The following is a 24,514-nucleotide window of genomic DNA, read 5'->3' on the forward strand; positions in this document are numbered from 1 at the left end:
ATTCATTAAATGTTACAGAGCAATCTACAGGGACATGCAAAAGTTTGTTAAAGTTTATTTATTATTGTCACAAGTAGGCTTACAGTAGGTCTTGGACCCGGGTTTGATTCTGGCCTTGGTGACTGTCTGTGTGGAGTTTGCACGTTCTCCCCGTGGGTTCCCTCCAGGTGCTCCAGTTTCCTCCCACACTCCAAAGATGTGTAGGTTTGGTGGATTAACTATAGTAAAAGCATGGGGTTATGCGGATAGGGCAGAGGGCAGAGCCTGGGTGGGATGTTCTTTTGAAGAGTCGATGCAGACTCGATGGGCCGGATGGCCTCTTTCTGCACTGTAGGGATTCTGTGGTACACAGATATTAATGATTGTCTGATGCTACACAACAACATAAAAATAAAGTATTTAACATAATAAAACATCAAAGGCATTACCAAACAAATTATCAAGCTACGTAAGGAAATAGTAGGACAGATAATCAAAAGTTTGATCAAGTAGATAGAGTCTAAGGAGATCTTAAAGGAAGACAGCAATGTAGAGAGGCAGAAAGGGATAGGAGAGTATTGCAGAGCTTAGGCTTGGACAGTTAAAGACATAGGGTGGGATTTTCCAGCCGCGCTCGCACCAAAATTGGAAAATCCCGCCCAAGGACAATAGACCTTTGCATGGTCTGTCCCCCACCTACTACGATTCCTGTGGCGGGCAGGACAGGACAATTGCCCCCACAGTCACGAATGGCGGAGCCATTGAAACTGGGGATATTCAAGAGTCCCGAGTTAGATGAATGCAGGTAGGCTTGTCTGCTACTCTCTGGAGAATAGTTTGTCTCACACGACTTGAAGAATAATGCTTGTCTGATATTAAAGATCATTATGCTTGCCTGGTACTGCACAAAGATTATCTGATACTTGAGTGCATTAGCTGTCAGATGTTTATTTCAATTGCATTTTATCCACATTAAAAATAGTTTCTTATGTTCAGATATTCATGAAGGCATTCTTGTTTCTTGACATCCACTCTTCAAAGGATTGTGCCTCAGGATTTAACATTAATGTCAGATCCTTGTTGCGATCGGGTTGATTCATATAAAACTGGAACATTTTGGCAAGTTCCTGCGCTCCTGGGAAATTCAGTTCCTCAAAATCCTTGATTGACATCTGAAATAATAATAGAAATTTATTACCTCTGTTTAAATCCATTGCGTCCACCCATGCAAGAAATGTTGTGTTGTACTTAAAATTGATGTTAAATTAATACTGCACAAGGTTAGATTTAATCATTAATAAGACCAAGAACCTCATACTAAAGGAAAAAGAACTGTACTTAGAAACTGGCTAAAATAAAGACCACATTTTTATAAAACAATTTTGTTTATAAATGCTTTTAAGAAAAATCAATCGGTGCCTGAATGTTCCATGATTCAATAGGATAATATAAAGCAGCTCTTTATGGTGACATATACATCCTAGTTACGTACCAGATCTGTTGATAAAACCCAGCATTGTATCCAAAGGAGGATTGCATCAAACAATTGTACACAATCTGGGTCTGAGTTACATGTGATGTGGAGATGCCGGCGTTGGACTGGGGTAAACACGGTAAGAAGTCTCACAACACCAGGTTAAAGTCCAACAGGTTTATCTGGTAGCACAAGCCACTAGCTTTCGGAGCGCTTCTCCTTCATCAGGTAAGTGGGAGTTCTGTTCGCAAACAGGGCATATAAAGACACAAACTCAATTTACAAGATAATGGTTGGAATGCGAGTCTTTACAGGTGATCAAGTCTTAAAGGTACAGACAATGTGAGTGGAGAGAGGGTTAAGCACAGGTTAAAGAGATGTGTATTGTCTCCAGCCAGGACAGTTAGTGAGATTTTGCAAGCCCAGGCAAGTCGTGGGGGTTACAGATAGTGTGACATGAACCCAAGATCCTGGTTGAGGCCGTCCTCATGTGTGCGGAACTTGGCTCTCAGTCTCTGCTCAGCGACTCTGCATTGTCTGTGTCGTGAAGGCCGCCTTGGAGAACTCTTACCTGAAGATCAGAGGCCGAATGCCCGTGACCGCTGAAGTGTTCCCAACAGGAAGAGAACAACAATCTTCCTGTTGGGGAACACTTCAGCGGTCATGGGCATTCGGCCTCTGATCTTCGGGTAAGAGTTCTCCAAGGCGGCCTTCACGACACATGACAATGCAGAGTTGCTGAGCAGAGACTGATAGCCAAGTTCCGCACACATGAGGACGGCCTCAACCGGGATCTTGGGTTCATGTCACACTATCTGTAGCCCCCACGATTTGCCTGGGCTTGCAAAATCTCACTAGCTGTCCTGGCTGGAGACAATACACATCTCTTTAACCTGTGCTTAACCCTCTCTCCACTCACATTGTCTGTACCTTTAAGACTTGATTACCTGTAAAGATTCGCATTCCAACCATTATTTTGTAAATTGAGTTTGTGTCTATACATGCCCTGTTTGTGAATTGAAATCCCACTCACCTGATGAAGGAGCAGCGCTCCGAAAGCTAGTGGCTTGTGCTACCAAAGAAACCTGTTGTACTTTTACCTGGTGTTGTGAGACTTCTTTCTGGGTTACACAACAAAGCAACCAGCAGCTATCTGAATCAAGCTACCTATGTGAGTGTAGTTCAAATCATGTGTACCATTGCTTTGAAGTAACCCAAATTGCAAATGCCATGAAATTGAACAGAGCCTGAAAATGGCCAGCAGACTTTGTGCTCTCTGTGGGTTTAAATGACGGCAGTGTGAACCGGCACTGAGCACACTGTTACATTGCTGCACAGCCGAACAGGGAGAACAAAACAGTGAGAGGTGAGCAAAAGTTAAAATTTAACCTCCAGTATTTAAAGCCAATCTGCCCTGCTTAAGGCACGCTGGCTGAGACAATTAAACAATTGAATGGGGGCAGCACGGGGGCACAGTGGTTAGCATTGCTGCCTCGCATTCCCAGGGACCCGGGTTCGATTCCCGGCTCGGGTCACTGTCTATGTGGAGTTTGTACATTCTCCCCATCTCTGCGTGGGTTTCCTCCGGGTGCTCTGGTTTCCTCCCACAGTCCAAAGATGTGTGGGTTAGATTGATTGATAAGTTAAATCGACCTGAGTTTCGGGGGGGGATTAGCAGGGTAAATATGTGGGGTTATGGGAATAGAGAGGGATTGTTGTTGGTGCAGGCTCGATGGGCCAAATGGCCTCCTTCTGTACCGTAGGAATTCTATGAATTCACAGGAGGAAGAGACTCCACAAATATCCTCAACCTCAATGATGGGAGAGCCCAGCACATCAGTGCAAAAGATAAGACATTTGCATTTGTAGCAATCTTCCGCTAGAAGTGCCAAGTGGATAAACCACTTCGGCCTCCTCCAGAGGTCCCCAGCTTCACAGACATCAGTCTTCAGCCAATTCGATTCACTCCACATGATATCAAGGAACAGTTGAAGGCACTGGATACTGCAAAGGCTATGGGCCCTGACAATATTCCAGCAATAGTACTAAAGACTTGTGCTCCAGAACTTGCTCTGCCCCTAGCCAAGCTATACCAGTACAACTACAACACTGGGCATCTACCCTGCAATGTGGAAAATGTAGTAAGAAGTCTCACAACACCAGGTTAAAGTCCAACAGGTTTATTTGGTAGCAAATGCCATAAGCTTTCGGAGCAATGCTCCTCCGTCAGATGGAGTGGTCTCTGTTCTCAAACAGGGCACAGACACAGAAATCAAATTACAGAATACTGATTAGAATGCAAATCTCTACAGCTAATCAGTATTCTGTAATTTGATTTCTGTGTCTGTGCCCTGTTTGAGAACAGAGACCACTCCATCTGACGAAGGAGCATTGCTCCGAAAGCTTATGGCATTTGCTACCAAATAAACCTGTTGGACTTTAACCTGGTGTTGTGAGACTTCTTACTGTGCTTACCCCAGTCCAACGCCGGCATCTCCACATCGTGGAAAATGTACCAGCTTTGTCCTGTACACAAGAAACAGGACAAATCCAACCCGGCCAATTACCACTGCAGCAGTCTACTCTCAATGATCAGCACACACTGCCAGCTATTCAACCACGACAGTCACATCACATTACCCCACACCCCACTGACACACCTCCATCTCTCTTGCAGGACAAGCAGAGTCTGCAGCAGCTAACTTGGGGGACAGGCATGACAACATGTCCTTCCCCTTTTGCAAAAGACAGTGGATACTTACATTGGAGCTGTTGTAACTGAGGCGGTGGCTAGCAGCAGCGTTGAAGCCAAAGGTGACTGTATCCTAATGTCTAATCCTCTTTTTTTCCTCTCACTGAGCCCTCATCCCACAATCTCTTCCAGTTTAAAACTGAAGACGGTATAAGCATGAGCCTCTTTCTTTCCCCATCCCCTCTTTCCTCACCACAACCCCACTGTAAGAGTGAATATAGAATAATTTGGGATTAAAAGACTAACAGATCAGGGTAGATTAGATCAGAGTGAATAGAGTATAGAGAAGTTACGAAGTGCCTGAAAAATATTGTTTGCAGAGGGGCACCTATAACCACTGTTAGAGAATTTAGACATATATTTTTGAAAACATTTTCTCTAATGAAAGCATATACCTTGGTTAATGACACAATAGTCTAAGGCATGATGGGACGTAGTTAAGTAAAAGGAACCACATTCCTCGGACAGTGTAGCTACTGAGCGAAGGGAAGAGCAACTCTTATCAGTGCCTCTAGACAGTCCCAATGATTAGGATATTCACTAACCAAGGACATACCAGGGGTCCCAGACAGTTCTAATGAATAGGATATACATTGCACTAGATGAGAGGGTCAGGAAGGTGTCAGGTGACTGTGAGAAAGACTCTCAAAGTCCACAAACTGATCATGTCATGCTGTCAGAGGGTAAATGTTATTGGCCAAAGTAAATAATGTATACTAATTATGATTGGCTCATACCCGGCTGGGGTGAGCAAGAGGTGGGCAAATGACTTTCGAAAATTGTATAATTGTAATACTGAGAGTGATGTAATTTCAGAGCAGATTTGGAACTGCCCCAAACCTCTTTCCCTCATACGTTGACCAAGCTCGGAAAATAAAGAAACGTCTTTCACCAGAATACTTGTCTACGTGGGTCTTTGTGTTAGCTGAGCCGTAATTAAGAGAGGAAATCCTCTACGTGAAAGCCAGCTTAATACATAGTCTCTGAAAATGCTCCTACACCTACCCATGTGCCTTTCTTCTTTCAGATATCCAAGATCTGCAGCATGGCCTGAAAAGTGTTGGAGGGCAGGAAGGAAAACAGTGATAATGCAGAACCCCATAACCTATTCACACTTGCTGCCACCAGATCAGATACTGACAATGTGCAGAATCGAGAGGATGGCTCAGAGGTGGTATCTGCAATTGGACACACAGGACATACATGGCCTGCAGTTAAAGGTAACACAGGCACATCCTCACTGGAGAGGGATAAGAGTTAGGAGTATTCCAAATACTAGAAGGGAAACTTGGAAGACTATATTTTGCAATTTGATATAATGTGAGGAAAGATGTGAAGACCATAGAAATCATAGAAACCCTACAGTGCAGGAAGAGGCCATTCGGCCCATCGAGTCTGCACCGACCACAATCCCACCCTGGCCCGACCCCCATATCCCTACATATTTACCCGCTAATCCCTCTAACCTACACATCTCAGGACACTAAGGGGCAATTTTAGCATGGCCAATCAATCTAACCCACACATCTTTGGACTGTGGGAGGAAACCCACGCAGACGTGAGGAGAATGTGCAAACTCCACACAGACCAGTGAAGGATGTTCCAGATATTTCATGATGATTTTAAACAAATGTTTATTAAACAGTAAAAAAAACAAGAAAGTCAACTAAAAATACACTTAACTACATTAATGACTATACTCAGGGCCCCATTTTACCATTTTGATTCTAAGTGCTGAATCTGGGAGTGTTTCAGATCCGACTTTTAGACCTGTTCTCAGGCGCCCCCCCATATGCACTCTGCCTGAAAAAATATCAGTAATTCCAAATTGCGCTGTAGAAGCTTGTGGGCCGGGTTTATTGTGCCCAAAACACTGCAGCTCCGATCAGAGCCTTCAAATGCGCATGTGCAGTAAAAAAAATAGAAAAACGCTCCCCTGCCACATCACTCCCAGGCCGGATAATGCCTCACCCCTGGCTCCCACAGACATTGCCCCACACCCACAACATAATTGATCCCTTATCCCCCCACCTCCCCTGCTACCCAGCCCGATCATGGCCCCCTGCCCCCTTCCCCCCTACCGATCGCATGCAGAATGGCAGCAGACTCCTCATCACCCCCCCACCAGACAGCCATCTGACCCACCTCTCTCCCCCCACCAGAGAACATCTTGCCCGCCTCCCTTCCCCCCAAACAGAGAGCCATCTGTCCCGACTCTCTTCTCCCCCCCCACCAGAGAACATCTGACCCGCCTCCCTCCCCCCCCACCACAGAGCGATCTGACCCGCCTCCCTCCCCTTCCACAGAGAGCCATCTGACCCCCCCCACCAGAGAGCCATCTGACTCCCCCACCCCCACTATCGACCTGAGTCAGAGAGCTGCTGGAAGCTCTGAACTTACTCCTCAGAAGCTGCAGCACCCGAATCGGACCTTTGTGGACCATGTCTGTTTCGCGCTGAATCTGAACGGGCGAACGTGGTGGTAAAGGGGGAAATGTCGGTAAGTTTGGGTGTCCAGCCCATTAAGTCAATTTAAATGCATGCAAATGCGGTGCCGACAGCGGCCATTTTAGGCCCTGGGTAAAGGGGGAACGGGCGCAGAGGCGATCGCGGATCATGCTACTCACCTCATGCCCGACTTTACCAAGTTTTCGTGCCCGAAAATGGGCACAACTTGATGGCAAAATCGGGCCATCAGTATCTTTAAGTTTACCCAGTTCCAAATCCCTCTATTTTCCTAACCTCAGAGCTAAACCTCTCTGAACAACATCCCACAGGTTTCAAAATTATACGCAAAATCCAGCAATTGTTACCACACCGTGCACCTATATCTTTTGGGTTTAGTTCTGAGTTAGGATAAAGACAGCTGCCTTCTCAAACAGACTTTCACCAGGCGTAGCTTGTTGAGAGTTGACAGCTTCGTGCTGTGAGCTGCGATCTCAAAAGCAGATTCCTTACTTAAGGTGAACTTGCCTCTGAACTACTGTTTTTTCCTTCTGGTCTTTCCTTATCTGAACTAACCTTCTCAGAAGTCACTCTCAATTACCTTTATTACATGAGTTCACATTTTAGAAGGTAAGTGTGATATTCCTCCACATTTTCTCTTTTGAACTTTTACCACCTCTACTTTCACTTTTGATACTCCATTCTCCATTGTCACCAACTTGCCTTACATAAACATCTGTTTACAGTGTTGCTAAGCTAATCAGCATATCAAAAGCTCTAGTTCCACCAATTCAGCCAACCTGTCTTTCTACAATTTTCATTTTGAAATCATTTGTTCTTCTTTAGTCATAGAACCACCAGAACAGTTGTAGTTTTTCTATGTTTCTATACTCCTGGATGAGTACATGGAGCTTAATAGGATGGAGGGTTATAGGTAGGTCTAGAAGGTAGGGATGTGTTCGGCACAACTTGTGGGCCGAAGGGCCTGTTTGTGCTGTAGTTTTTCTATGTTTCTAACACTCTCCCAATTATTAGATTTCTTATTTGTTTTATTTAGTCACGATTTCCTGACAAGTTGCACATGAGTTTTGGACATGGGGATTCAGATCAGGACTTTGATTTGATTTGATTTATTATTGTCACATGTATTGTTTCTTGCCTACTATACAGATAAAGCACAGAGTAGGAAAGGAGAAGGTGCAGAATATAGTGCTACAGTCATAGCTGGGCTGTAGGGAAAAATCAACTTAATGCATGGTAGGTCCATTCAAAAGTCTGATGGCAGCAGGGAAGATGCTGTTCTTGAGTCGATTGGTACATGATCTCAGACTTTTGTACCTTTTTCCCGACAGAAGAAGGTGGAAGAGTGTTTGTCTGAGGTGCGTGGGGTCCTTGATTATGCTGGTTCCTTTTCTGAGGCAGCAGGAAGTGTAGACAGTGTCAATGGGTGGGAGGCTGGTTTGAGTGATGGACTGGGCTTCGTTCATGACCCTTTGTAAAGGGTGATGGGATTGCACAGTGAAATGTTTGGTGCATTGGCAGAGACAGATAGCTTGCATTCAATGCCATGGAGCATGGGGGAAATTAGGCACCAATTTTGCATGGAGCTTTGTGCAAAAGCTGGGAGCTCATTCTTTCCGTCATAGAGGTGGTGGCTCTTTGGGTAAGTAGTTTTGTACACTGAGGCTTACCGCATACATGTGACCTCTGATGACATTATGGGTGGAAGTTCCCTGTCCCGTCCATCACGGGAATCTAGCAGGCGGGACACGGACCATGCAAAGGTCTGTTGACCTCAGGCAGGATTTTCCAACCTTGTGATGAGCGTGAACAGAAAATCCTTCCCTAGATGTAAATAAAGTCTTCAGAAACAAGAGAATAATTAAAACTTTGGTCGGCAACTTTGCCAAGGATATTGACAACTGGGTAGGTCATTATAGCTTTGGATATTCCAGTACGTGTTCCTATGGTGACAAAGGGAGATTTGAGAGGTAATTAGCAATCCTTCCAGTCTTGATGGCAGAATTATGAGATTGCTACAGTGTTGAACAAGGAACATGAACAGATCATCATAGAATCATAGAATCCCTACAGTTCAGAAGGAGGCCATTTGGCCCATCAAGCCTGCACTGACAACAATCCCATCCTACCCCAGAACTCCACGTATTTACCCTGCTAATTCCCCTGACGCTAAGGGGCAATTTAGCATGGCTAATCAAGCTAACCCCCACATCTTTGGAGAGTGGGAAGAAACCAGAGCACCCAAAGGAAACCCACGCTGATTCAGGAGAATGTTCAAACTCTACATAGACTGTCACCCAAGGCCGGAATTGAACCTGGGTCCCTGGTGCTGTGAGGCAGCAGTGCTATCCACTGTGACATCATGATAAGAGTAGCAAATCTGTTATCAGTGTTGGGAAAGGAATGCTACAACCCAAATTGCACTTAGACCTCACTGAGGAGCAGAGGGCCAGACTTGTGAAATTTTAGAGGTCTTGCAGAGCCGCTTTGAGCCCTTTACTGTTAATAATGAACACTGTGTTTAACATGAGAGTCCAAGAAGAGAGGGAGAACATTGGTCAGTACTGCACCGAGATGTTTAGCTGAATCTTGAGAGTTTGGGCAACTGAAGATGATCTCATCAGAGAAAGGATTGTCTTCGGAACAAGAGATCTTGCTGTGAGAGTACATAGGACCATAGAAATAGACCATAGAGTAGGCCATTCGGCCCTCAAGCCTGCTCCACCATTCAATAGGATGATGGCCGATCTGACATTCCTCACGTCCACTTTCCTGCCGTTTCCCCTTAACCCTTGATTCCCTGACGGATCAAAAATGCTGAGAGAAGAGAAACGGCCTAGGACCAGACATCATGATCTCAGAGTAAAGGAGGAATTTCTTCTCTCAGATAGAAGTGAATCTGTGAAATTCTTTACCACAGCGGACTTTAGAGGCTGGATCTTTTAAGTATCTTGAAGATTTTGCACTAAGCTGAGAGGCAGTCCAAGCCTTCTTGGCACAAGTCAATGAAGAAAAGAAAGGGTAATTTACAGAAGGGCCAGGAGATAGATCAAGGCCAGAGTACTGGATGTAAATACTGAGGAGGAAGGAAAAGGAAACATGTCCAGCTCTAACTGTAAGAAACTGAATCACTTTGCACACAAGTGTTTGCTGGAAAGAAGACAAGCAAGCCTATAAAGAACAAAGAACAGGACAGCACAGGAAACAGGCCCTTCGGCCCTCCAAGCCTGTGCCGCTCCTTGGTCCAACTAGACCAATCGTTTGTATCCCTCCATTCCCAGGCTGCTCATGTGACTATCCAGGTAAGTCTTAAACGATGTCAGCGTGCCTGCCTCCACCACCCTACTTGGCAGCGCATTCCAGGCCCCCACCACCCTCTGTGTAAAAAACATCCCTCTAATATCTGAGTTATACTTCACCCCTCTCACCTTGAGCCCGTGACCCCTCGTGAACGTCACTTCTGATCTGGGAAAAAGCTTCCCACCGTTCACCCTATCTATCCCCTTCATAATCTTGTACACCTCTATTAGATCTCTCCTCATTCTCCGTCTTTCCACGGAGAACAACCCCAGTTTACCCAATCTCTCCTCATAGCTAAGACCCTCCATACCAGGCAACATCCTGGTAAACCTTCTCTGCACTCTCTCTAACGCCTCCACGTCCTTCTGGTAGTGCGGCGACCAGAACTGGACGCAGTACTCCAAATGTGGCCTAACCAGCGTTCTATACAGCTGCATCATCAGACTCCAGCTTTTATACTCTATACCCCGTCCTATAAAGGCAAGCATACCATATGCCTTCTTCACCACCTTCTCCACCTGTGTTGCCACCTTCAAGGATTTGTGGACTTGCATACCTAGGTCCCTCTGTGTTTCTATACTCCTGATGACTCTGCCGTTTATTGTAGAACTCCTCCCTACATTATTTCTTCCAAAATGCATCACTTCGCATTTATCCGGATTAAACTCCATCTGCCACCTCTCCGCCCAATTTTCCAGCCTATCTATATCCTGCTGTATTGCCCGACAATGCTCTTCGCTATCTGCAAGTCCAGCCATCTTCGTGTCATCCACAAACTTGCTGATTACACCAGTTACACCTTCTTCCAAATCATTTATATATATCACAAATAGCAGAGGTCCCAGTACAGAGCCCTGCGGAACACCACTGGTCACAGACCTCCAGCCGTAGTTGTAGAGGATACTCGTTGTAGAGATGTCAGATGATGATTCTGACGAATCGCTATATACACTAGAAAGGGTTGGCTCCATAATGTCTCGAGATAGGAAATGGTTTGTTACCGAGGAAATGATGACTGCAGAAGGAAGACAGCAAATGAATGTGAGGTGTTGAAACATCATGTGCTTCACAGGCTTGTGTGAAGTTGCTCATGATGGTGACCTGAAAATGAAGCTGTCAAAGATAAAGTTGAGGATCTAGGATGACCAGATGCTCACCCCAATAAGATAAGCTGAGAGTCCAATACAAAGGGAGGGCAGCAGGTCCAAATAGTGGACACAAAGCAAAATCACATCATCTTAGCTGAAACAAGTCAAGAACTTGGACTGGTAAAGCTTCTAGTCATGATGTGGAGATGTGAAGCTTCTTGTACCAGAAGAGAGTTGCAGTGCTTGCATGACACCAAACCATTGACTGCTGAACAGATCCTGACAGTCTTGTTGAGATCAAGTAAACTATACAAGGCGCAACTTTCCAAGTGTTACAGGATGTTGCGATGAAAGGATGACTTGAAATCATCAGGGCATATCTGTTGATGTAAGCAAGTATTTGGGCACACAGAGATGAAGTGATCACACAAGATGGCATCTTGAGCAAAGTGATTAGGGTTATTATCCCTAAAACGATGATAAAGGCGATACTGAAGTACATCCGTGCAAGCCATCAAGGAATCGAGTCCAGTCCGTTGAAGGAAAGCCCTACTGGCCAAATACGAGCAATGAGATGAAGGAACACATCAGCCCTTGCAGTGTTTTAAATTAACATCAAGTTAAGCAAGCTAAAGAGCTGCTCATTACATCCTAATGTCGAGATGCCGGCGTTGGACTTGGGTAAACACAGTAAGGAGTCTAACAACACCAGGTTAAAGTCCAACAGGTTTATTTGGTAGCAAACACCACTAGCTTTCGGAGCGCTGCTCCTTCAAGGAGCCAGCGCTCCGAAAGCTAGTGGCGTTTGCTACCAAATAAACCTGTTGGACTTTAATCTGGTGTTGTTAGACTCATTACATCCTAGCCAGACCATGGATAAAGATTGGAGTAGACCTCTTCATTCTTACTGTTATTAATGATCTTGTCACAGTCGACTACTATTCAGCCTGGAAATTAGATCAGCTGATCTTAATGACAACTAGTGAGATCATAGAACACCTGAAAACACATTTGAGTTGTGACGGCACCCCAACATTGTGATGAGTGACAATGGCTTTCTATTCACGAGTGAAGAATTCAGACACTTCATGAATGATTGGGAAATTCAGCCATACACATCGTCTCCACACTATCCTCAGTGAAACGGAAAGGCTGAGGCAATGGTAAAAATTGCCAATGGGAGCATCAGAAAATTGACTCGATCAAGCACAGGTGTGAACAAGGCAATCAAAGTGGAAAAGCAAACCTACTGAAGGCATGGAGAGTATTCCAGTCCAAACGCTAAAGTAATGTCACACCTAGACTACTCTACTAATAGCTAAAATTCTACCGAAGCCAGAAGTGATAACAGGAGTGACAAGATCAAGGGAAATGACCGCCAAATTTCACTTTGATAAAGCTGCCAAATTGTTGTCAGCCCTGAGAGTTGGAGAGATGATTTGAGTACAAATATTCAACGAATTTAACAAAAGTCAGCCCACATTACAACTTGAGACCTGTGCAGAGAAATTATCACCTTGATCATGAAAGTGAATGACTAGGTCTAACGTCATAACCGCAGACTGCTTCGTGCAACTGGAGAAGCCGCTCCTTCGCAGCAGACAGCTGATGCAGCAGATCGCATTTCACCAACTGCGCAAGGAACTGAACGACCATCAGTCCCAGAGGTCAATCGTTTCCCAACAAATGCAACAGATCAGCAAAAACAATTAACATAGCAGCAACGCTCACCACGGCAACAACATTCCCCGGAGAAACATTGTCATCACAGGAACCAGCAGACACCAGGTGAACAACTTGCATTTCTAACATAAAAATATTAAAATGAACACTTTAAAGATTGTGCGTGCAATGCACGTGTAGGGGGTGAATAAAATTGGACCAGACTAGAAAAACAGTTTTTGTTCACGCCTGATGATTTTCTTCATAGACTATGGATATGGAGTAGTTTGTAAATGACAGCGCATGTGGGGGCAGCACAGTGGCAAGCACTGCTGCCTCACAACACCAGGGACCTGGGTTCGATTCTTGGCTTGGGTCACTGTCTGTGCGGAGTCTGAACGTTCTCCCGTGTCTGCGTGGGTTTCCACCGGGTGTTCCGGTTTCCTCTCACAGCCCAAAAGTCGTTCTGGTTAGGTGCACTGACCATGCTAAATTCTCGCTTAGTGTACCCGAACAGGCGCTGGACTGTGGCAACTAGAGGATTTTCACATAACTTCATTGCAGTGTTAACATAAGCCTACTTGTGACACTAACAAATAAATAAGCAATTTCTTTCTCTTTTATGAAAATGGGGATGTTTGGATAAATACGTTTGTACACTGTGGCTTGCCATACTCATGTGACCTCTGATGTTACTACAAAGGCTTCTAGGCAGTAGCCGTTTTACACACCATTGGCCAGGTACATTAATTCACTTGCATGATGCAGCACCTCATGGCCTATGTTTGTTTCTGTGACAGCACAAGCTGAAGCCACCCAATGTCTTAGTGTTACAGAGAAAGTTCAGACTGAAGTCATGCAAGATCAACTGTTATCACTCAAGCTCAAACTGCTGCCATCATAGCTCTGGAACTTGAGGGAATCACAGCTATCCAGCAATTTGTCCTCCTATGCATTGCTAGGATTTTTGAGATGCTGCCACATGGGATTGGCAATGGCAACGTGAAGCATAAACCTGCTGTTCTCTCTCAGTGTTACAGCATTCATTCTCCTGCCATGTTGCACTTGCTGGTGCCTATCAGCCAGCCAGCCCAGATGCTGCAGTCCATGCCAAGATTGTGCAGCCTGAAGATGGGCATTTCAGGACTGAAGTTGTGGAGATCACATTTCAGCCATGCTGTAGCCACAAGAGTAGTACATCTTAGGAGCATTAAGACAAGCAAAGGTTCTTGGAATCAGACTTTAAAAGAATGTACAAGGGTGATTCGGTGACTTTGGAATATAATACAGCTGCATGGATTTGTAAAGTTGGTGTGGAATGTTTATTCTAATTATTAATAATCTCTCCCTCAATGTCAACAAAATGAAGGAGATAGTCATCGACTTCAGGATGCGTAGTGGAGAACATGCCGCTGTCTACATCAATGGGGACAAAGTAGAAATGGTTGAGAGCTTCAAGTTTTCAAGTGTCCAGATCACCAACAGCCTGTCCTGGTCCCCCCATGCCGACGCTATAGTTAGGAAAGCCCATCAACACCTCTACTTTCTCAGAAGACTAAGGAAATTTGGCACGTCCGCTGCGACTCTCGCCAACTTTTACAGATGCACCATAGAAAGCATTCTTGGTATAGCTCCTGCTCTGTCCAAGACTGCAAGAAACTACAAAGGGTTGTGAATGAAGCCGAGTCCATCACCCATTGACTCTGTCTATGCTTCCCGCTGCCTTGGAAAAACAACCAGCTCCCCAGACATTCTCTCTTCCACCTTCTTCCGTCAGGAAAAAGATACAGAAGTCTGAGGACACGTACCAATCGATCAAGAACAGCTTCTTCCCTGCTGCCATCAGACTTTTGAATGGACCTACCTCGCATTAAGTTGATCTTTCTCTACACCCTAGCTATAATTGTCACACTACATTCTGCACTCTCTCCTTTCCTTCTCTATGTACGGTATGCTTTGTCTATATAGCGCAGGAAACACTACTTTTCACTGTATACAAATACATAATAAATCAAATCAAATTTTCTGATTACTCTTATTGTTGCAGTGTAGCCAAGCGGACTTTGTGATAGTAACAGAGGGAAGGTTTGGGTGAATGAGGAATTGGGATTGCGGTTACTGGTATCACAGATTGGTCAAAAACCTCTGTTGTGGTCCTTGTGCAACAGCAAGGTTAAGGAAACAGCTGCATACCAACATCAGCAGATTTAGAGTTAATCATCAAATCAGAACAAAACTCTGTAGCTCTACCACATTGAGTCAAAAATTATGTTAAAAACAAGCCAACAGGTGGAGATTGCTATATGAACATCCCCATTCTAGGCCACGGTGAAGACCAGCACACAATGTTTATAAAATGAACACATTTTCTTCTGACCTTGAACACTAGTGTTTGTCTAAGTAAGAAGTGTTCAAGCTTTTAGTGTTCGTGGGACACAAAATGTTCATCCCATTGAACACTGAAGGCTTCTCACAGATTTTGATGTTCTGATTTTGGATTTATGCACTACCGAGGACAAAATGAGCTCTTTCCAAATTGTCAGGCCCATATCACTCATGTAGGACAAACCTGCCAAATGTCACGGTGGCACAATGGTTAGCACTGTTGCCTCACAGTGCTAGGGACCTGGGTTCAATTCTGGCCTCGGGTCATTGTGTGGAGTTTGCATGGTCTCCCCATGTCTGCGTGGGTTGCCTCCGGATGATTTAGTTTCCTCCCACAGCTCAAAGATGTGCTGGTTAGGTTGATGGGCCATATTAAATTGCCCCTTAGTGTCGGGGGGACTAGCAGGGTAAATATGTGGGGTTATAGGGATAGGGCCTGGGTGGGATTGTTGTCGGTGCAAGCTCAATGGGCCGAATGGCCTTCTATTCTATTCTATATAGGTACAAACAGGATTGAATTGTCTGGGCCTTGACAATCACATGTAGCCAATGGGCTGCAGATTAAACACTGGTGGAGTTGCTCCTTTTTACTATTAACCAATTAGCTTAGAAATATATATTTTTTACCAACCTTAGAGTCTCTGATTATTTTCCCAGTGTGTCGGGACATAACATCAGCATATTCCTCAATCGTAAGCTTGTCAGTGCTGAGACCTATCTCTTTCCCAATGAAGTTTTCAGGGCTTTTCAAGATGGCTAGAACAACTCCACCCAAGTCCTTGACTGACATCCCATCCATTGGAACGCCTCCCATCGGAATGTCTAGGAATTGATGATTCTATCATTTAGACAGATGGCAACAGAAGATTTGATAACAGAAAAATTAACAACAGACAAATGCAAAGGCTTCATGGGTGTACAATGAAATCTAGCAACATCAAAAAGATTAATTTGTCTATTTTTCAACCATTCTCTTCATCTTCTTACATGTTCACCAAGATTTAACTCAGACATTTTTTTAAATACTTAAAAGCAAAATGCTGAAGATCTGAAATGAAAACTGAAAATGGTGGATAAACTCAGCAGGTCTGGCAGTATCAGTGGCGAGGAACAGAGGGATATTACCGTTTGTAGTTTGTTGTCAGTAATTTTTCAGCTCCTTGGCCTGTCCCAACATAACCCCACTCCTCCCCCACTTGACCACCTGTCCCCGGCTGTTCAGTGGCTCCCATTTAAACACTCTGCCATCTCACGTTTTGCCGCTATTAGCACTCTTCAGCCCTTAATGGCACCATTGTCTTTTGTCCATGACAAATTTGTCCACATCTCTTTAGTCCTGACCTATTCTTGGTCTTCTATTCTGCCCCACCTCCTCCACCCACTTTCCCACTATACAATTCTGCACATTCCTACCTTCCTTCAGTTCTGTAGAAAGATCATTTAGATCCAAAACTTTGGCCAGAATTTTACCGGCATGCCCGCCCCTATTCCAGGGGCTCTGAGAGCATCATTCTCCGTTGGCCTCGAGCGGGATTGTATGAACCTCGAGCGGACGTGCTGGTAAAATTCCACCCTTTAACTCTGTTTCTCTCCACAGATGCTGCCAGACCTGTTGCGTTTATCCTGCATTTTCTGTTTTTATTTTTTAAATATTAACAGAAATTGAATAGAATGAATCAGCAAATACAATTAATCAATTAGTAAAAATCTTTCTATAAGGAATTTAACTCACCTTAGCTATAATGTTTTCTCTTATTGATCACAGTTACAGTGCAATGTTGTTTGAAACTTGACTATCAAGACTTGGTAAAGTGAAATACTCGTTTCTGTTCTATTCGTTGCTTAATAACGCAATTTTAACCTTGTTTCCATTGGCAACCTCAATTATTTCAACATGAATTCTGAATACATCTGAACTGAAAGAATGGAATCAATATTGGTGTAAATCCACATTAGGATAAAAGCAAAATTCAGAAAATTTCTAACTTGAAGTTCACATTCAAAATTCAGAATGTTTATATTGCCGTAGATCAAGAGGTAAGTGCCCCTCAGATCAGGAATGTGTTTGGTTAAAACCCTCCAACCTGCACTAAGTTAGTCGATTTCAGCTAGGCAGTAGCTGGGATTGGCTATAGTGCCCCAAAGAATGGAAAGGAAAATCTAGCCAATGTCTAGCTCCTGTTTGCTGTCTAATGTAGTTTTGGATGCCTGGAAGAATTACTCATATAAAGGACTGACTGGACCATGTCCTCCATAATTTAATCGGCTGTCAAGATTCATTGCCCATACTTGAACATAAAGAACATTTACAAAGAACAAAGAACAATACAGCACAGGAACAAGACTTTCGGCCCACCAAGCTTGCGTCAATACATGGTTTTTATCCCTCTGTTCACCTCCCATTAATGTATCTATCAAGATACACCTTGAATGTTGCTAACATGCCTGTTTCTACCACTTCTACTGGCAGTGCGTTCCAGGCACCCACCACCCTCTGTGTGAAAAACTTTCCCCGCAACTTAAAACTTGAGAAAAGATTTCACCAAATAATATAGAACAAAATTTAAATATAGTATCATTCAGAGAAGAAAGAGTGATATTGTTGGATTCTAATTCTATTTTTACGATACTAAGACCTCGTAAACCATTGTTGTTACAAATGGTAATTAAATTTATGTGTGAACAGCAAAATCTGATGGGGTTTTCCAGTAATCTAAGGGTGAAATCTAAACTGACTCGATGCAACAGTGTGATGCGGCCATGGATACTGTGTACTGTCTGGAGAATATAGTCAATGAATGATGTCTCCCCTAAACCTATCCCCTCGCTCCGTAAACCTGTGCCCTCTCGTAGTCGACCCTTCCACGCTGGGAAAAGGCCTCTGACTATTCACCCTATCTAGGCATCTCATAATTTTGTAGACCTCTATTTAGGTGAGGTGCAGGAGAGCTGTTGGTCCATATCATAGAATCTACAGGCAGAAGGAGGTCATCCAGCCCATCAAGCCCGGACTGAGAACAATCTCACCCAGGTACTGTCCTATCCCCGCAACCCCACACATGGGCCATACCCCAAAAAGAATCTGTAGCTTCAGAAGAGAAAGAGGAAAACTGTACTTCAAAATGTCATAACTCTCCAGAGCAGTAGAAAATATTTACTTATAACACCAACCATTTAGCTGTTTCAAAAACACTTTAGGCTTTCCAATAACTTACCTAAAACATAATAACCTTTGTCTGATTTAACAGGCCTAAGCACATCAAGGAAATTTTCAAAGTAGTCAGGCATTCTAACACTTGTCATGGGAGCACCAAGTTCCCTGAAGTAATCTTCGATCTGCCCCTTCCCATCAAAATGCGGCACATCCAGCTTTCCATTGGTCAGCTTTCTGACATTCTCAAGACCACTGAATACAATGTGCTTCACGCCAAGGTGGTTGGAAATGTCAGCTACTCTTTTACCCTGACAAAGAAAAAGAGTAAAACATTACTTTGTTAGTAATCCACGAATTAAAATCGCTTTTATAGCTCCTTCAATAGTCTCGGACAGTCCTTGGTTCCAATCCTGATCTCAGTTGCCTTAATCATTGGGGCTGGATCTGAGAGAGAAAGAGGGAGGGGTGGTGTTGGACCATTCCTGGTCCAACTGTCAATCTGGAAGCATATATGGGCAGGTATCAGGTGAAGTCAGGATCCAGTTAGGTGAAATTTATTTCAATCTCAAGTAACCTGCTGATATTGGTAACGCTGCAGTCTCTCACATGTAGAACTGCTATTTGACTGAATCACCTCACTATATACAATAGTACTCCAGCACAACTGGGTACCTTCAAGAGAAATCCAAGAGATGTGAGAAGGAAGAATGACACATGTAATGAAGATTCAAAGTAAAATAATGCTTGTGGGGATAAGGGGGTTGGGGGGGGGGGGGGGGGGGAAGGCGACGGGAGAGGTTAGGGGAACTTATTTTAACACAGATCAGTTAAAATACATATATTTGTCACTTTTGAAGATTGGTTTTGCCACTGTTCTTTGGAAAAAACCCAACGTTATGCTACGTGCCTTCCCTCTCTGCTATGGAACAATGCTTGGTAAAACCTAAAGACGACAAACGTAAGTAAGAGAAAACTTAAAACTTGAGAAAAGATTTCACCAAATAATATCGAACAAAATTGAAATACAGTATCATTCAGAGAAGAAAGAGTGATATTGTTGGATTCTAATTCTATTTTTACGATACTAAGACCTCGTAAACCATTGTTGTTCCAAATGGTAATTAAATTTATGTGTGAACAGCAAAATCTGCTGGGGTTTTCCAGTAATCTAAGGGTGAAATCTAAACTGACTCGATGCAACAGTGTGATGCGGCCATGGATACTGCGTACTGTCTGGAGAATATAGTCAATGAATGATGTCAAACAGCTTTCTATAACATCTGAATTAAAACTAAGAAACAAAGTTTTGACAGTCTGAGCAATTTTGCTGAGCTGTGTAGTTCCAATTCCAGAGTTCTAGAATAGAACAAGTTTAGTGCTGCTTCCTTTAGAGTTGGTTTTCGTATATTACCATTTCATCACAGCTTGTGTATGTATCACAGCTTGTGTATGTATCACAGCTTGGTATGGCTCCTGCTCTGACCAAGACAGCACGAAATTACAGAAGGGTCATGAACGAAGCCCAGTCCATCACACAGACCAGCCTCCCATCCATTGACACTGTCTACACTTCCTCAGAAAAGCAGCCAACATAATCAAGGACCACACGCAACCCGAACATACTCTCTTCCACCTTGGCACCACGGTAGCACAGTGGTTAGCACTGATGCCTCACAGCACCAGGTTCGATTCCCAGCTTGGGTCACTGTCTGTGTGGAGTCTGCAAGTTCTCCACGTGTGTGCATGGGTTTCCTCCGGGTGCTCTGGTTTCCTCCCACAGTCCGAAAGCTGGTTAGATGCATTGGCCATGCTGAATTCTCTCTTGGTGTGCCTGAACAGGTGCCAGAGTGTCGCGACTAGGGGATTTTCACACTAACTTCATTGCAGTGTTAATGTAAACCTACTCGTGACACTAATAAACTTTTTCCCATCAGGAAAAAAATACAAAAGTCTGAGATCACGTACCAATCAACTCAAGAACAGCTTCTTCCCTGCTGCCGTCAGACTTCTGAATGGATCTATCTTATATTAAGTTGATCTTTCTCTACACTCTAGCTTTGACTGTAACACTACATTCTGCACCCTCTTCTTTGCTTCTCTATGAGCAGTATGCTTTGTCTATATAGCGTGCAAGAAACAATACTTTTCACTGTATACTAATGCATGTGACAATAATGAATCAAATCAAAACATTAGTTTACAACAAATATAGACAGAACAATTATTTTGTTCTTCCAAACTTTAGTAACATGTATACTAAATAAAAAACATTATGCACAGTATTTCATGGCCTCACTCATCCTGAAACCGTAAAATCCTGCCCGAGGTCAACAGACCTTCCCATTGTCCGCCCCTAGCCTGCTCCGATTCCCGTGACCGGGGGGCTTGCCTCGGAAACTTGAATGAATTATTTGAGGAAGTGACAAGAGGGATTGATGAAGGTAGTGCTGTGGATGTTGTGTACACGGATGTTTGACAAGATCCCACATGGCAGACTGGTCAGAAAAGTAAAAGTCCATGGTTTACAGGGTAACGTGGCAAAAGTTAGCTTAGTAACAGGAAACAAAGGTCGATGGATGCCCTTGTGAATGGAAAGTTATTACAGATGGTGTTCCACAAGGTTTGGTGTTGGGATCCTTGCTGTTTGTGTTATGTATTAGCAATTTGGATATGAATGTGGGGGACACGATTGGGAAATTTACAGACACAAAGATTGGCCGAGTAGCGGATAATGTATTGGACAGCTATAATCTGTAAAACATACAAAACAAAATCGATGGGTTGGTGGAGTGAGCGGTAAAGTGGCAGATGGATTTTAACATAGTGAAATGAGAGGTCAAACAGTCATAGGAATGCACAGTAAATGGGAATATACCAAGAAGCGTAGATGAAGTGAGAGATCTTGGTATACAAATATACAGGTCCCTAAAGGCAGCAGTCCAAGTAGACAAGTTTGTAAAGAAGGCATATGGAATTCTCTCCTTCATTGGCAGTGATAGAGCATATAAAAGTAAGGATATAATGTTGGAATTGTATAAAACACTGGTGAGGCTCAACTGGAGTATTGTGTGCAGTTCTGGTCACCGCAGGAAGGAAGGACAAGATTGCTCTGGAGAGAGTGCAGAGGAGGTTTACAAGAATGTTGCCAGGCCTGGAAAAGTGTAGCTATGAGGAGAGATTGGATAGGTTGGGGTTATTTTCCTTGGAACAAAGCAGGCCGAGAGGTGACTTGGAAGAGGTGTACAAAATTATGAGGGGAAGAGATAGAGTGGACAGAATAAAATTATTTCCCTTGGTGGAGAATTCTAGAAGCAGGAGACATAGATTCAAGATAAGTGGCAGTAAGTGTAGAGGGGACATGAGGAAGAATCTTTTTACACAGAGGGTGGTGGGTGTCTGAAATTTGCTGCCTGAGTTGGTGGTGGAGGCACAGAACCTAAACTCTTTTAAAAAGTACCTGGATCTGCACCTTACGTGCTGTAAGCTACAGGACTATGGGCCGGGTGCAGGAAGGTGGGTTAAGAAAGGGCATTTGGGTTTCCTTGGGCTGGCATGGAAAAAATGGGCCAAATGGCCTCCTTCTGCTCTGTAATTTTTACCAAATTTTGTCAGCAAGATTGTGACTTCCGATTTTGGCCACCCCACGTCGGTGACATCATCAGGTTCATACCTGTAACGGGCATTAACCTGATTTACATTCATTTTACTCGATCTAAATATAATTTAAAAAACCCCCTGCCAGATATTGACCTCCTGCTGTATATTCAAATCACGCCACGATTTCCAACAGGTTCGCCCAGACGTGAACCTATTGTGAGATTCCCCCCGGGGGCATAATAGTGAATATAACTCCCAGGAGCGATGGAGATGGCCAGGCAGCTGTCTGGCCATGTGCCCCGGCATTGCCCCATGGCACAGGTTGGCGCTGCCAAGTTGGCACCATATCAGGTGCAGTGTCAGGGATGGACCCCGGTGGGAGCCTCATGTGGGAGAGGGGATTCATTTATATGGGCAGGGTAGGGGGGGGGCGCCAATGTGAGCTCTGATCGAGGGGGGGGGCATGGGCGGCGAGTGGATAAATGTCGGTCCTGATCACGGGGGAGCCCGTGAGACCTATGTGGTGGGCTTAGCGGGGGGGGGTCATTGTTTGCTCTGACTGGGGCACCCTTTAAACATGGCGCCCCGACCTCAGTGCAGCCGCCATCATGTGTTGAGGCCCCGCCCCTCCACACGATGGCATGAAACATGCCCACCTGTTTCTCTGTAAGATCTGGAGGGAAGACTGGCATGTTTCTCTGGAGAGAAACACATCGTTTTTCTCACCGGAACCAACATTCTGCCATTTTCTGGTAAGAATCCCCTCATTACATCAAATTAAAAAAACTGAAATAAGCAAAATACTGTGGATGCTGGAATCGGAAACAAAACAGAAAATGCTGAAAAAATTCCGCAGCTCTGGCAGCATCTGTAGGGAGGGAAAACACTAGCTGGACCCTAGATTTGTGTTCTTTAAAACAAAAATGTGTTGATTATTAAAATAAATCATCAGAATATTAGCATTTCAGAATCTCTACAGAAAGAAATAAAATTAAAGATGCAAATCGTGCTACACCTCACAAAGATCACAAACAGAGAGTTTGTTAATTGGATAGAGTTAAAAAAACAAATGTTACACCATCGAGGTTAAGTGAAGCATTTTCAGATCCAAGTTGGAGATGTTCAGTGTAGGCGACACTTTCATTCTCTTGTTGCATTGTGCACAGATTGAATTCCCACACAGCATTTTATGGTAAGAGGAAATATTTTGCATGTATGTGAGTGGGAGGAGAAAGAAACTGCCTTAAAATTATTACAAAGAAGATTGGAGGTGGGGAAATAGACATCCACTCAAAACAACGGAAGAATCTCTGTATCCCGTTAAAAATTATTTTTCATCGGTAACAAACAGCCATGTAAAATAGCTCATAGGGATGAATAAAATACTTAAATTTTACATGACACAATAAGTAGGATTTAGTGCAGCAGTCAATTCACTTTCTTCTACGGCCCTGAATAAGATGGCAGTTTTATTCCTCTTCCTGTTGAAAATCTGTTAAGGCATCATCAATATTTGGAACTCAGCAAAATAAACATGTCTACTCATTTGAAATTTTATTTGCTATTTAATCTCAATTACTTTTCCTTTTTTTTAAAAAGGAAGGGATTACAGTAAACTCCCTGAAAGGGTTAATAATCACACAAGTTTAATAATCACACTTCACTTCACTTTCTGATATGAAAACACAAGTCTTCTTATAAGACCCTTCACAGATAGGCACCAAGGCTATTAGTCTGGGCAAAGCTCATTAAATCAGACATCTGTAATTAGGAAGGGAGTGATCCATAGGAAGGAGCTATGATAACTTTGTAGCAGTGACGTATTAAGTTTTCACGCTGACTGGATATTATATGAAGCAAGTGATTGTGATTGGTATATGCTAATTACTTGTAACCGAACTTGAAAACTATAATTGCTTATGTATCTCGGGATACGCCACTCTGGCGAGCTACCGAGATGTGAACTGTAGCTTTCCAGCGTCCTTGCTATAGCTTGCATTAAAACAGCAGTTTAAGAGAACTCCGTGACTTGGTCTGGTTACTCGAAGGGTAAAGTTGTGATCAATTAAGAGGCTGACGTCAAAACCTGCAACACTCCCTAACTGATAAATGTACTGCCTTGTAAGAATCCAAGTCATACATTCCAGGAAGCCCTGAAATTCAATCTGTGCTGAGATGGCTAATGTCAGGTGTGTGGCAGTGAGGGTAATATATGTGGCCACATCACCCCAGATTAGAATGGAGAAATACAAGACACGGTTCCGGCTTCTGATCACTAGCCAGTGACTGTTGTTTGAACCGTACTTTTTGTGACCATTAGATGAGGACAACATTATGATTCTCCCACCCATCACTAATTAACCTTTCAATGCTAAATAGGATCCAACATTAACAGCAGTCCACGTCGATGTAGCACTGAAGGAACCACAGCCCAGCATGATCCAGCACCTTTAGGAAAAACAGGAAGAGAATTGAGGGTTACAGCGTGGGGAAGGGAACAATAATTAAGAAAGTCGACAACGTCGAGGATCAAGCAGCTCACTTGATCGTCACCTCATCCTTAACATTAAACATTCACTCCCCTCCACCACCCATGCATATTGGCAGCAGTATGTACCATATACAAAATACACATGCCATCCTGACATGGAACTATGC

At 43.8% G+C, this 24,514-nt stretch overlaps 1 protein-coding gene across 1 annotated transcript in view; it reads right to left on the reverse strand.

The window, feature by feature from the left end:
- Positions 1–907: 907 nt before the first annotated feature.
- Positions 908–24,514, reverse strand: part of LOC144503414 (nmrA-like family domain-containing protein 1) — a gene marked incomplete at its 5' end in the record, with an annotated part of 119,909 nt that continues 96,302 nt past the window's right edge. Inside the window, 3 exons of the mRNA XM_078227722.1 lie at positions 908–1,151; positions 15,737–15,927; positions 18,321–18,567. Of these exons, the coding sequence (XP_078083848.1) occupies positions 972–1,151; positions 15,737–15,927; positions 18,321–18,567 (618 nt within the window). The remainder of the gene's footprint in view (positions 1,152–15,736; positions 15,928–18,320; positions 18,568–24,514) is intronic.

Source organism: Mustelus asterias, chromosome 14 (assembly GCF_964213995.1).
Source record: "Mustelus asterias chromosome 14, sMusAst1.hap1.1, whole genome shotgun sequence".
Lineage (NCBI taxonomy): Eukaryota > Metazoa > Chordata > Chondrichthyes > Carcharhiniformes > Triakidae > Mustelus > Mustelus asterias.